The following is a 15,190-nucleotide window of genomic DNA, read 5'->3' as shown; positions in this document are numbered from 1 at the left end:
AAACTTTAATGCAATATCTTTGCCAGTTTACGTATTTCAGCTTAAGTTGAAAATGTAAAATGTTAACGGATGACAGACGACGACGGACGAAGACGGATAACAATAGGTCACTTGAGCTAAAGCTCGATAAATGTCACTCTATACATACAGTACTATATTGTAAACACTGGTACCCTGGAGCCCGACCACGAAACATTCCACATGTCCAGCACATGGTCTGATCATGCGACAGTAAATAGTGCAGAAAATAACAATTTCATTGTATTTCCTAAGGTCATTTTATACTATTTATAAGTCACCTCATTTAAAATACCTTCTTAGCTTGACAAAATATTTATAGCTTAGCAAAGTAATCTGATATTGGGGCAAAAAACTATTTCTTTTGTCAAGGTTAAGTGATTTTTCAATTGCTGATCATGAAAGCATCTAGGAACACGAGATTTAGGCATGATGCATGACTGATGCACATGAAGTTTAGGGCGACCAGAATAAATTCCATGCTAAATTTAAACTTCTGTATACAGCATGTTTACCTGACCTAGATAAAATTCTGTTTCACCATTAAACAGGATAGAAAATGAAGGGGTTGACATCTTTATTTAATTTCCAATTAGAACAGTCCAAAACCATCTACCTTATTCATGTTGTCAGGGCAGGACACAGGTAAGTACAAGATACATACGAGGAAATTAATGATAAACTGTTATAGTATATGCACAAAAATAAGGGTTAGGCAAAAACAAAAATATTGAAGAAATTACACAAAAAAATCAACAAATAATTTTGAGTTCTGGGTTGAATGCTATTATAAGTATATTTCATTTATGAAGAAAAAGAAAAAAAGACACATGGGATTTAAGGTCATTGGTAGCAAAGAAAGAAAAAATGATTTTAAAGACAGTTATAATATAATTACTTTCTATTCCATACACAGTACAACAAGTACTGTGTAATGATACAAGTACCAATCACCTGGAGTTGTACATACTCCGTTGTCTTCTAGTCTGAATTAGTGACAGGTTTCATTCAGAAACACACATTTGTACATGAGTTTGAAATATTTTCTAATTAGGATGTTAAAATCAATAACAAATTTTATTTGACATCCCAGCCGATGGCTAAATAATGGTGCCCATATATACCCTAATTACATACATATATTTGATATGTTTCTATAATAGAAAACCTAAAGATAAATCTGTCCCTGTAAAAATTCTTCTCATCTTGTAATTGTTGCTGTAATGTATCTGGTGTCCAATGTATATTTGTGATCCAGGATTGGCGTAATTGAATTCTGTACCCCCTTTTCCTCGTGATCAAGGCATGTTATGGATGTGTACCCATTTGGTCTGTCCCTGATAGAAAGGGCAGACGTGTACACTATTAAACACAACAGAGCTTGCAATATCCCATTACGCTGACATTGCACTTTGTTCAAACCTGTCAGATGTTGAAGGATCTATTCCAAAACTTCTATCAGTGTGAAAAAGAAATGAAAAAATTGTGGTGTAAATATTTCATAAACAAGAGGCCCAAGGGCCTTAGCGGTCACCTGAGTTATATTATAGGTACTGGTAGCTTTATTTTATTGTTTAAGATGTGATGTGGAAATCAGCATGTAAACTAAGTGAAATACAATACTTGTCATGTCATCAAAGGATAAGAATTTGAAAATATTGGTAAATGTTCCCTTTGGGGCCCCCGGCCTAGCCCCTGGGGATGGGGCAGGAATCCCAATTTTACAAAGTAATACTCTCATTCACCAAAGATGATTCTGACTAAGTTGCAGTAATTTTCTGTTGAAAATGGATAAAATATACCCGAAAGTGTTATTTCCCAATATAAACTATAGTAAACTTTACCCCCTCCCCAAGGGAAAACAGATAGCTCGGGGTTCCTGAAATTTACGATTTAAGTAAAGCCCCTGATGGATTTTTTTTCCATGCAGAGAAAATGAATGTAGTACCTCTGAGTCTGGAGCAGAAAATTTTGGAAATATTGGTTAATTTTCCCTTTGGGGCCCCGCCCTGGAACCAGGGGTTGGGGTAGGAATCCAAATTTTACAATTTTGTAGCCTCATCTCACAGGATGATTCTGACCAAGTTTGAAAAAAATCAATCCACTGGTTCTTGAGAAGAAGATGAAAATGTAAAAAGTTTACGCACGACGCTTGACGGACGGAAAGCGATTAGAATAGGTCACTTGAGCAAAGCTCAGGTGACCTAAAAACCTACACCGCCCAACAAAATAGTTACATGATTATGCACATCGCTGAGTAAAAACACTGAGAAAAAACATTGCGGAACTTCCGACACAATAACTTGAAGACCTCCAGAAGAGATACATCTATGTTATACCGGCTCAATACAGTGGAGACAACATGGTAGAGGACAGCAATTATAATGATTTTATACCTAAAGTGTTTCAATGTACTTAGAAGTAAAAGAATCTATACTAGGTAGTTGAAGTATTCTGCCAAGATTTTTCTACATGGTTATATTATTATTTGCACATGGGCTCATATTTAGGTGCTAATTTGCACACATGTTTGTATGGCATCTGAAACTGATGTCCAGAATTGGAAACAAAGTAAATGGGGGCTCACATACATGTAGATACAAATGTATCATACATGCCCCCCCCCCCCAAATGGAATAGTACAAATTTTGGACATTTGACCTTTGAAATTTGACTGATGACCAACTAAATCTAATTAGTTCTTCAGGTGTTCTTGTAACCATCTTATAGACTAAATCTTTTGGAGGATTTGTAATCGAAATGATGAAAATAACAAACACAAGTTGTTTATATGTTTTCCTAGTATGTAGGTACAGGTGGTCACAAACGACATATTCCAGTACCTGTTCATTTCTCAAACCTGACCCGTGACAGGTATAAAGTATGCTGTACTGTCCCCGAGACCTACCTCCATTTATCAGGTAAATCAACTCACTCATTTTTAAGGAACACTGTACCACTGCCAAAAAACTGTGCGTACATGTAGCTATACGCTGGAAACTTTTTTACAATATCACAAAAGCTTTGATAAATCATTTCTGAACAGAAAATCATATCTTGCAGTAATGATGAAATGAACAAACAAAAAAAAGAATAACAAAACATTTTTTTAATGCAAAAAATACAAGGGCGCCAGACCAGGGTTTTACATAAAGAGGAACCCTGCTTCAAATACCCCCATTTTCCATTACAGGACCCATAAGACCTGAGCACCTGTGTCCCCATGACACCCTGAAATGATAACTTAAAAAATTCCAGTCTTCAAACTTTTAATGATGCATATGACTGAAAGCAATGAATACTGAAAATTATAGTATATGAGGACCCAAACTATTTATCTATGACCCCTAATTTTCAATTTTGGGGGTCCCAGGACTCTCAAATTCATATTGGGATGTAAAACCCTGGGCCTGACCAGGGTTCGAACCCTGGACCTCTGATCAATATACCATCACTCTAATAATAACCAACTGAGCTACCCCAGGTTAATGGTTAGTACCCAGGCCCAGTTTTCAACACAAGAAAACAAAGTAAAGGGAAGGTTACTGTATACACAAAAGCTACAATTGAATTATCTAGTGTTTTGCCTGCGATAGGGCAGGGATCCTTAAGATCTGACATGGCTATACGGTATTCTGTCTCTGAAGGAGGGTTACTGCTCCAGACTGGCATTACCCCGGGGTCAGACAGGGATGTCACTGACTTGTGTTCTCCCTATAACAAACAACTGTTACAGTAGACCTACAGCTTTGTACAGCAATGTACCTGTACCTGATCCTCCCATCTGGCGTTGTCACAAAACTCATACCTTTATAACATACAGCTTAACATGCTTATAGGGATTAAGGTTGAAACATTTTGATGACTCATGACCCTGCTATGGCAATTACATACACTTTAGGGTTTATCGATTGGCAGAATAGGCAGCAAATTCTCCCTGAATTTAAAATTTGAAAACAAAATTGCCTCTTGATTAGAGACAAAGACTTTACATAGAATATGTAAGCTAAAAATCTGACAATATTCTCTTTGCCATTTCAGTTTTCTTCTAGATGTTCTACGTGTGAAACAGAACTGGACTGGGTCAATCGTTGGAGCTCAATTGGTAGAGCGTCTGTCTATAGTTTGGAGGGGCTCGGGCTCCAATCCCGGTCTGGCCATGCATTTTTCCACTCCTATTACATTTGGTTCTTGTGACCAACCCTTGTTACAAGTACTGGGTGAATACTTGGCAAGGGGATACACAAACTTGGGTTGTCAATAGTGAGATCTTCAGGGACAAAGACTTTGAAAACTGGGGGAGGAATGAAGTCGGCAACAAGGTAGCTCGATTGGTAGAGTGTCCAACTAAAGTTCAGAAGGTCCCAGTTTCAAACCCCAGTCTGGCCATGCATTTTTCCACTCCTATTACATTTGGTGCCTGTGACCAAGCCTTGTTACAAGTACTGGGTGAATACTTGGCAAGGGGATACACAAACTTGGGTTGTCAATAGTGAGAGCTTCAGGGACAAAGACTTAGAAAACCGGGGGAGGAATTTAGTCAGCAACCAGGTAGCTCCAATTGGTAGAACGTCGTGCCTTTTTCCACTCCTATTACACACATGACATTGTGTTAGCCTTAACAGTAGTAATAACCTGAAAGATCTCGGCCAATCACAAGCCATAGCAGCCAACTTGTTTCATGGGATGGGATATGTTCTTGTTCACTGCACTGAATACCATTTACCTCAAAGTATGGTGGTCAGGTGGGACATTGGATAGTGCACTCGCCTTTAACCTAGATGGTCATAGTTTAATTCCCTGATTGGATGTGAAAAGGTATAGGGTCACCTGCCTAACCATGTGGGTTTTCTCTGGGTACTCTGGTTTTATCCCACATTAATCAATTTACCCCTAAAATCACATTTGAACCTTACCAAATCAAAGACTAGGCAAGTCCAGTTCAATAAATTATGTAGAGGTGAATGAGTTAAAACCTCCTACATTAACATTTGGGCCAACAAGTGTGATTCATAAATATAAGTATATATCTCAGCCAATAATGCAGCGCCGATTATGGCTCCCATTTGAGATTAGACAGTGCAACGACAATAAAAGTGAGAAAGTTGGAATACTATCCTCAATGGTCTTGAATGTCCTATCAGTGTCTGAACGCAGTCGTATACGTACGTAACAGAGTCCTACGGATCGGGAAAGGTCCAGAGAGGTCGGTCAAGCACTCCTGACAGTAAGGTGCATCCCGTAAAATTCTGAAAACTCAGCCGATTTTATCTAGTGGGATTACAATCGTGACTAAATGTGACAGATTCTGCTGTATCGGATCAAAATCGTGACATTGTCCTGTGTTTTCTGGGCCCGTATTCATGATACCGTTCTCATGCTCAAGTATGGAATTTGTGCTCAAGCCGAATTTCTTGTTCTACTTATAAATTCATAAACAAATCTTATTTTTTCAATGATTTAGAAAAACATTGAAGAGACTACAAGCCGACAACTGTTTTCAATGTTTACATTTGACTTTTTGACCGTTTGACATGATTTAAGCGAGTTACAAGAAAGTAGGTTTGAGCACAGAATCCATGCTTGAGCATGAGAACAGTTTCATGAATACAGTCCCTGTGGATCGGGATGCTGTTGTGATGAACAGGTATGATTTGGAGAAATTTTTCATTGCCATTTCCTGCTGATTGAGTCCAGATGTCTTCCATCAGCGTCGGTTCACTGTCTGGTCACTGTCTGATCCCTGTCGGATCGCATTCGGAAGAATCTGGATGTTGTCGGGACAGGTTCGATCGTTTTTTTCCATGTGGAAGATAACAAACCGGATCGGATTCTGAGTAAGAACGTGAGAATTGGGACAAATTCAACTTGAAACTGCTGAATAGGGACGCTTCCTGAACAATATCTGATTGTTGTTATGGTTAAATAAATGTTTTTACAAATTTGTGAATATCCCGTCACGAATCACAGGATCTTGATCAGACTGTTGACAAATTTTAATCGGGAATGGTCCTATCAAGGACGGCAGTAAAAGTCCTGAATGTGTGATCGAGGTCTTAGAAGTAACGCATGGTGGCTATCTTGGATTTGAGACTCCGGGTAATATGGCGTTAATATATCCACCAGGTACAACCAAAATGAACAGTCAGAAAGGGCCGTAAAATGTAGTTTTGACAGTGTATCACTCTGTTTTATTGTAGTATCATGATCGGTGACCTTGACCTTGACAGGTAGACATTTAGGATTTTAGAATCCTAGTGTCATTTTTCATGTAGGATATTTACCTAAAACTATTTACCATCCAAATAAACACGGGTTGTTCAAAAAGGGCAATGCAATGTATTATTAACCCCCATTCCCCATTCTATTTTAGAGACAGTGACTTGACAGTGCAAAGTCAACTTCAAGAAAATAAAGTATGGAAGGACAGGCACAGTTTTGTTCAAAACCATCCAATTTTTGCTATATTTTCATTCACATAGAACATTTATGAAATGCACTGCAATCATAACAACCCAACAATAATAAATCGAACAAATAATGATTTTGTAGAAATATTTTCAGTATTTCAGTCGTGGGTGTTATAATCTTACTCCACATTTGATTTGTGTAGGCCATAGAAAATGACCTTTAGTATCACTGAATGTATAGTACTGCGGTTCAATTAAGTCCGATAGATGTACATGTACAATGTATAAGTCAAAATGACAAACACTGACCTATATAATGACCCTGTATGAGTATTATTATGATTATGAAATAGGACATTGATTGGATAAGGTTAGATCACCTTTTATCAAACAGATAATTGACCTAGCATCTTTTCAGCAGGTATAGACAGACATGATAACGATAATGTCATTGTTTATCTTTTATCTAACTGGAAATATGCTCCGTTTTATTTTTCCCATTTAGCCCCTTGAACAAAAGGGAAACTCAACATGGGACAAAAAAAGACATGCATGTACATCAGTTGATTCACCTACCTATGGTGAATTTTAAAATTCAAAAAGCCAGTGGGCAAAAATTTGGTTGGCAAAATATTTATTGATAACATGCACACATATCACCGATTTGTGAATCAATGTTTGTACATTCCGTTACTCAGATAACCTCAACTTGAACCTAAATATGCAGATAACCCCATTAAAAACCAGGTCGTGACCGATATAAAAGTTGACGACAGTATCATAGCTACCATGTCAGCTTTTTCTAGATGGTGTCTGAGGTCCGGTTTTCTGTACAGTATTACTGGTTATATAATTATATCCACCAAGAAAAGCACTGACTGGTTTAGTTACGTTTTAGAGGGTTTAATGTTGTATCAACAGCTAAGGTCATTTAAGTACATGCCTCCATGTTTGTTGTGTCTATGGCTGCTGGAGGCAGGGTATGATAATGTATTTGCCTCCTTTAATATCATGGATGTGATGCCGACGTTAAGAGTGCTACCTCAATGAAATACCATGCTGAAGGCACCCAGTACGCTATTCTGACCGGCCATCATACTGACAACGGGTGAACCAGTTGTTGACATTAATTACCTTAAACAATAAACGTTAAGCAGGGAATAACAACTACATTTCTACGGATTATGGTATATGTATGTCCCGGCCTAGGGACAGAACCCATTGCCTTCTTCCCCTGGACGAATGTTAAACAAGAAAGGGAGGTGACAGTGACTGGACAATATTGCAATGATTAAGTGAAAACATTGTTACATAGACTTCAACTAATTTCCATACATTAGATATTTTCATAGTTATACATTCTTGTCATACTACAAAATATGACCTAATAATTTCCACCAGCCAATGGTAAATCTCTTTGATGTTCTTTAACTGATCAAAGGCAGTACATCAATTCTTGTTTGTATATAGACAGGTGTCTTTATAGACAGGTGGTCATTCTACACAATCTTAATTGACAGTAGTTCTTAACATGTCTTTATACACAGGTGTCCATTGTAGACAGGTGGTCTTTATAGACAGTGGGTTTTGTAGACAGGTGATCTTTATAGACAGTGGGTTTTGTAGACATGGGATCTTTATAGACATGGGGCTTTATAGACATGTGATCTTTGTAGACAGGTAGTCTTTATAGACATGGGGTTTTATAGACAGTTGCACATTATAGATTAGGGGCTTTATAGACAGGTGATCTTTATAAATTGGGGCTTTACAGACAGATGATATTTATAGATTGGGGCTTTATAGACAGGTGATCTTCATAGACAAGGGACTTTATAGACAGGTGAGCTTTATAGATGGTGATCTTTATAGATTAGGGCTTTACAGACAGGTGATCTTTATAACAAGGGACTTTATAGACAGGTGATCATTATAAATAAGGGACTTTATAGACAGGTGATCATTATAGACAAGTGTGCATTATAAACAGCGGTCTTTAAGGTAATTCTCAGTGTACTCATTGTTGAAACTAGCCTGAGTAAGTTTATCTAAGACAATTTAATACCAGATAGGTGATACATCCTTCATCTTCACACTTATTTCTGAATCAACACAAAAACATAAATCTCCGATAAAAAAAGGGGTGATTAAAAGTGTGTGTGTGTAAGAAGGCGGTATTACCTGAGGATCTTGTGGTAGAGTTTGTGCGGAATGCCAGTAAGGACTCCCGCCCCGTCCCCCGTGTCATTGTCGCACCCACATGCCCCGCGGTGCTCCATCCGCTGCAACATGATCTGTGCATCTCGCAAAACCTGCAAAACAATGATATACTACAGTATACCAGTGCTGTAAGTACATATGAAATTTCAGAAAGACACAGCCAATACTTGAGATATAGGGAGAATAAACTTCAAACAGAGCCCAACCCCTATGCCCCTAGGGGGGTCATACCCACCAATTATACAAAATTGAAACTCCTTGGTCCAAGGATGCTCCAGACTAAATAAGGATAAAATCCCTTAATCCAGATGGTCGAAGAAGGATTTTAAAGGTTTTACCTCTATTTCTCCTATAGGGCCCCGCCCTTCTGTCCCCTGGGAGACCACACCCACTGCTTATACAAAATTACGTCCCCTTGGCCCAAGGATGCTCCAGACTAAAGAATAATTTGCTATGTTTCCCCTATTGGGCCCCGCCCCTCAGCCCCAGGGGGCCAGACCCACCATTTATACAAAATTGGTTCCCTTTCCCCAATGGATGCTCCACATCAAATATGGACCAAATCCTTTCATTCCTACAGAAGAAGAGGGATTTTAAAGAATAATTTGCTATCTTTCCCCTATTGGGCCCATCCTCTCTTTTACCTTTACAATGTACAGTTTAAATTTCTGATGTTGTTATTGGTTTGGTTTGTTTGTGCTTATTATAACGTCCTATTAATAGCTGTGGTCATTTAAGGACGAGCCAAGTCTTGGTGGAGCAGGAAAACCAGAGTCCCCGGAGAAAAACCATGGACCTGTGGCCAGTGATTGGCAACTACCCTATATGTAGGCCTTGAACCCAGTGTCGAATGGTATTGTGAAGCATGGTAATATGAACCTGCCCCATGGTGACCCAGTGGTGGAGAGCTAGTTATCGTAGATGGGCAGGTGTCTTATAACTATAACCACTCAGCTACTGCAGCCCTAGGCCCATATTCATGAAACCTTTCTCATGCTCAAACTAAGTTTTGTGCTCAAATAAACTTTCTTGAACCTGTGATAGATTAATAATTAAATGGGGTTTTTTCAATGATTTGGAATAATTATGATGGCATAGAGGCTGAGCTGAATATTATTTTGAGTGTTTTCACCCGACTTTTTTATCATGCTACATGATTTAAGCCAGTTACAAGAAAGTTGGCTTGAGCTCAGAATTCTTTCTTAAAGCTGTCAGTGCAAGTTAAAAAGCTTTCAATTGAGATTTTAAAAAACCAGTTGATGTTTTTCTGGTTTAGAGATCTTCCCCATCTCATCCTTCTACATTTTAGTTTGTCCTTGTTGCTTGGTAACGAGTATGGGTCATGCTGGGTATAAAAAGCGTATTTCCCGTCAAACCGGTTATCATTTCTTCAATATGTGCACAAGGTGACACTCTATACTATATATATAGAACACTTCCACGCACAATTTTTTACCGACATTTTGTATCAGACCAGTTGAATAAAATCGAAAAAGAACACATAAAAAATATCATTTATCTAAGAAAAATGAAATTGCATTAAAATACGACCAATTAAAATATCTAATGCACAATGTGTTAGAGCAGTTTTATGCACAAGAAAGACCGATGTTATATATGGGATTTATAGAATTGAAGCATGTTCAGTAATAAACCTTTTATTTTGGATACATAATTTTGGAGAATGTGCCATAAGTAACAACCAGCTTGGCAGTGTTTCAAAGTTTAAGGTGCGAGTGTGTTTGATTTTTGATATTGGTTGCCGATCAGGGTGCGGGGTGCATTGAATCGCAAGACGTTCAGTTGTAGAATGATAACCGGTTGAACAGGTAATGCACTTTTTTGTACCAAGCAGAACCCATACTCGTTACCAAGTAAGGACAAAACTAAAATGTCAGCACTTCCTTAGAAACAATAGTCGGAAGATATGGGGAAGATCTCAAAACCAGAAAAACAAAGTTTGATTTTTTTTTTTTAATCTCAATTGAAAGTTTTTGATGTGCACTGTCAGCTTTAAGTATGAGAATGTTTTCATGAATTCAGACCCAGGTATTGCTATTTTTTATACATAGTTTATGACCTGTCAGAGAAGAATAACTTTAATTTTGACTTGACCAGGAACTGAATCCAAACTCTCGGCAATTTCAATTTCTCTTGAAATATACTGCAGTCACAGTATATGCAATGGGAAACTTCAACTCTCACAATCATAATTAAGTCTAACATTTTAAGCCCGAAAATCCTTAAAATTAAAATACCACTAAAATCTGCACATTTACACTCAATTACAGTATATAAAAATCTATTTTTATCGTTCATTCATTGTAAATACGTACATTGTATATACATTATTAATAATAGTATTTTAAGGAAATACTACAGAGAAATCAATATAGAACATTAAGTTACCAAACCATACTTCTATACAGCATATAGTCTAAACAATGAGTCTGTGTCTAGTGAGGCAAATTGATTTTAACTGTCACAACCCATTGTTTATACATGTAATGAAACTTAAATGCTTTCTACATGCAATAGGTCATTGATTGTAGATACCAGTAGTATACCAAGAAAGGGAACATTCATATACCCCTGGGGACAGCCACAGAATCAACTTCAGACTATATTGGTAAACACCTACACACACACAAGCACGACTCTAGCACACTACGTCTCCATCAGCAATTCTGAGAGCTCTCTAGTTCACAGCCAATCCCAGAACCACATCCCATGTTGCTGACGTCAAATATTCCCAAATCAATTGTCTCGAATGCAATTTGTTAAAATAGAACTGTATAAAAAGCACCAACATTTTGCCACAATTCCGTCCCAAAAGCCAGTCCTCCAGAAGGCCTTATTGATTTCATATCAACACAGCATTATAGATTATTTCTGTGTTTAGACATTGCTTGATGTACTTCTAAACCATTCTAAACCTAATGTTGTGTATCAACACAGTCTCTCTTCACTATACTATATTTAGAGAGTCGAGGTACTTGAATTCCTGTAGTCATCTAAGGGTTTTCAAAAGGGGAGGAAGATGAAGATAAATTAACACTAAGTCTATGAGGAGGTTCAAGTGATCCAGTACCCTTTTAAATCTATATAATACATATATATATGGACCGTGGAGTCGGGACTCATGTGCCACATTCTTGTGGGGTGGATCAAGGGGTTGAGCTCGAGGGCGAACACATGGATTTTTTTTTCTTAAATAGGCCAAAGTTATTTACATATTTGTTTGTAAACAACATGTTTTTCAAGGTGAAATTTCCCCTTATTTAACCTTAAGTCTTGCTTTAAAACTTAGAGGGTGTTGAAAGGGAAGGGTAGGGGGAGAGGTATATATGTGCCACACCTTATTGAAACAAATACTGCATGTGTACAAAGTAGCTCTATATTGTTCAGATGATTCAGACATTTGGCAATGCATGCCTTTTAAATCTATGTATGGTGTATGTAAATGATATGTCTAATCTGCAGCCCTTTCCATTTCATTGATAAATGAGGACAATTTTCAGCACTTTCATCTGATAAATTATTCAACAGAAAAATATTTGCATTTTTAAATGAATATGTATTTAAATAGTTTTTCATCCTTTTTTACAATCTGGTATGTGACCTTAATTTAAATTAATGGAATATTTTTCCTTGTAACATGACTAATGTTTTGACTGCTTCAATAGCACAGTTCTGTCTACAATTTGGAAAGGTTTGTTTGTGTTTTACGTCCTATTAACAGCTGTGGTCATTTAATTAGGATGTGCCAGATTTTAGTGGTGGAAGAAAGCCGGAGTTCCTGGAGAAAAACCAACAGCCTATGGCCAGTACCTGGCGACTGTCCTACGTAGGACTCAAACCTGTAACCCAGTGGTGGAGGGCTAGTGGTAGCGGAATGTCAAACGCCTTAACCACTTGGCCACCACGGCCCCTTTGTCTACAAGAGCTTACAGATGAACTGAACAACTGGGTTCATCCATTGTTCGAAACTTAAACTGCTGACAGTAGTACTTTTGCATGACCGAAACAACTATCAACGGTTATCCGGTAAACAGATGACTCGGTCAGAAGACTGTGAACCACTTACCAAAATCAATAACCGAATAATCAGACATGAACCCTATGGGGAGCCCAATGTTAACCAGGCTTAGACCTACAAATTATTCATCAATAAGATCAAAATCAGATTTTTTGTAATATTCAGACTGACTTGTTGGTGTCGTTTTTGTACTCAACTGAAAAGTTATATAAAGGTTGATGATACCATAAAAAGTCTTCACAGGAAGCAAGAATTCAAAGTTGTGGATTGCCAATTTTTCAAGGTTACAGAACTTGCATTATTTCAAGACTGCATGCTTGACTGAATTCAGCGAAACATTAAAAGGGATGCAATCAATAATTAATTGGTTTGTCGATCAAATTGTGTTTCTCTAGAACAATATAATGGCATACCAGTTCGAGTAGAAATAAATTAGATCCCACTTTTTTCTGAATGAAGTAGTCCATAAACCGACTGATCATGAGGTTACATGTATGTATTTCCTGCGTTTAGGTGTTGAAAGCTTGAAATACATCAGTATAATTTCATGCTAGTTAATATAAATTCAGTGTAAATACGTTTTGAATAGAACATTTGATTACCAAACTGACCGATTAATCAGTTATTCGGTCAGAAGATTTTTCTAGTAACCGGTTACTAAAATCTGTCTTGTTTGACAACCCTAATAAATACATGACAGTATGTGTTCATTGCCTGATGAACCTAGTCAGTTATCTTGCTTATCATGATTTATAGTTAATACAATTTTCCTTAACTAACAATATATCTTCCATTTAAGTAATTATATATATAATGAGAGATACCTAGCGTGTATGAGCAGGTAACATTATACATTGATTGCCCTTACACAATTCTTTGTTTCTCAGAGGTTAATCAAGTTTCATGAGGGCGAATTGAAACATGATTAACCTTGGAAAGGGCAGTAATTGTCAATTGTGGTGGCTTTTGTTGTTTTTCTAGACAGGCTCCAAAAAATGGAATTAAGATCGGAGAAACTTGAGGGTATGTGGACGGCAAAATGATCTTTTGTTGCCTGGTCATGTGACCAGTATCATCCAATCAGACAAGCTGTTATAAAGCTTAGGCATAATACCCCCCCCCCCCCCCCCCCCCCGTAATCATTTATAACACATTATTTCTTATAAAATTATATTGTATAGCTATACTTCATCATTTTCCTGTGAAAATTACTGTATACAAGGAAATTTTCGCCACAGTTCCCTTTTCGCCGTCCGCAATAAGGGCGGATTTATCATGAGAGTGAATATTCATTCACAGCCCACTCTATATAGTAATTATATATGAAGGGCAAAATTTACAATCACAAAATCATGAATTTTACCAGTGAAGGGTAGATATTTGACTGTACGAAAGGTTCCCGGTATACAGTTCACATTTGCATATAACTACCTTATGTGATCGGACGCCATCGATGCTGACAACAAATCCGACACCACAGGCGTCACTTTCGAGAGTAGGATCGTAGAGTCCACATTTCTCTGGAATTCCAGGAACACGACCCTCCACACAAGGCATCCCTAGCCCTGTGTAAATCTAGGTCAGCCTCGTCGGACTAGGCGTTGTTCTGAATGTGTTCGATTGTACAGGCCAATGAAGCCTCTTCAGATCTAGAGAGTGTGTTGTTCTGTGAATCTGCACTGTTTTATTTGATCTGTTGTTTATCTTCAGTTTACCGTCACGATATGTTTAAGCTTTTTAAGGTTGTATCAGATTATCTCTGGTGCCAAATCAAACAAAATTGCTGCTTCTCTTTGGTATTATTGGTATCCAGACCCAATGTCGACAGATATAATACCGTTTACTGCCGTATTGATCTGCAATGGAGGAAAACAACATACATTAGAAAGAGATAATTACAGTATGTATGCCATGCTTAAATTGGAAACAACTGGTAATACAGGACTGTAACAGGTGCTATGTTAAAATTACATCTCACACTTTCTACTCTCGTTTCTTCCCACATACACAGAAGATGTTTTGTACAGCTTTTAGGTACCAATACACCAACATCAAAGTGATGACAAACCTAGGCTGTAATGTAGGGATTTCAAGATAAAAAAATATAGTTAAACTGTAATCAAACTACATCCTTGTAAAAAAAAAAAAAAAAAAAATCTAGTCTAGCTCCTGAAGTCATTTCGGTACATATATAACAACTATATTGTACATACGTTTCCAGCGTAGCCGAAATCGACATCGATTTTATAGACATCTCGTTCACATTTTAAAACCTTTGTGTGCATACGCTTCATTGGTCATTTGTCTGATGAATATGACAGTGTACATATTGTACTAGTCATCGAAACTTCACATTGAAAATTTTATTAGTTGTGTTAAAAGAACTTTGCATAATCCATACTTACCAACCTGAAGAAAATGTTTAGAAATAGCTCCTGAACATTCTCTATTTTATATGACCATCAAAGTGCCCTTTGGATTATAATCAACTGCAATTTTTGTT

The 15,190-nt window shown here is 37.4% G+C and overlaps 1 protein-coding gene across 1 annotated transcript in view; it reads right to left on the bottom strand.

Moving 5' to 3' along the window:
- Nucleotides 1–15,190, bottom strand: part of LOC110451591 (putative glutamate synthase [NADPH]) — a 68,017-nt gene that overhangs the window by 50,280 nt on the left and 2,547 nt on the right. Inside the window, exons 2-3 of the mRNA XM_021499710.1 lie at nt 14,119–14,543; nt 8,610–8,740 (exon numbers count right to left, since the gene is read on the bottom strand). Of these exons, the coding sequence (XP_021355385.1) occupies nt 8,610–8,740; nt 14,119–14,244 (257 nt within the window). The 5' untranslated portion in view covers nt 14,245–14,543. The remainder of the gene's footprint in view (nt 1–8,609; nt 8,741–14,118; nt 14,544–15,190) is intronic.

The sequence above is a fragment of the Mizuhopecten yessoensis genome, unplaced genomic scaffold (assembly GCF_002113885.1).
Source record: "Mizuhopecten yessoensis strain PY_sf001 unplaced genomic scaffold, ASM211388v2 scaffold6135_1, whole genome shotgun sequence".
NCBI lineage: Eukaryota > Metazoa > Mollusca > Bivalvia > Pectinida > Pectinidae > Mizuhopecten > Mizuhopecten yessoensis.
This window is presented reverse-complemented; position numbering and strand designations above follow the sequence as displayed.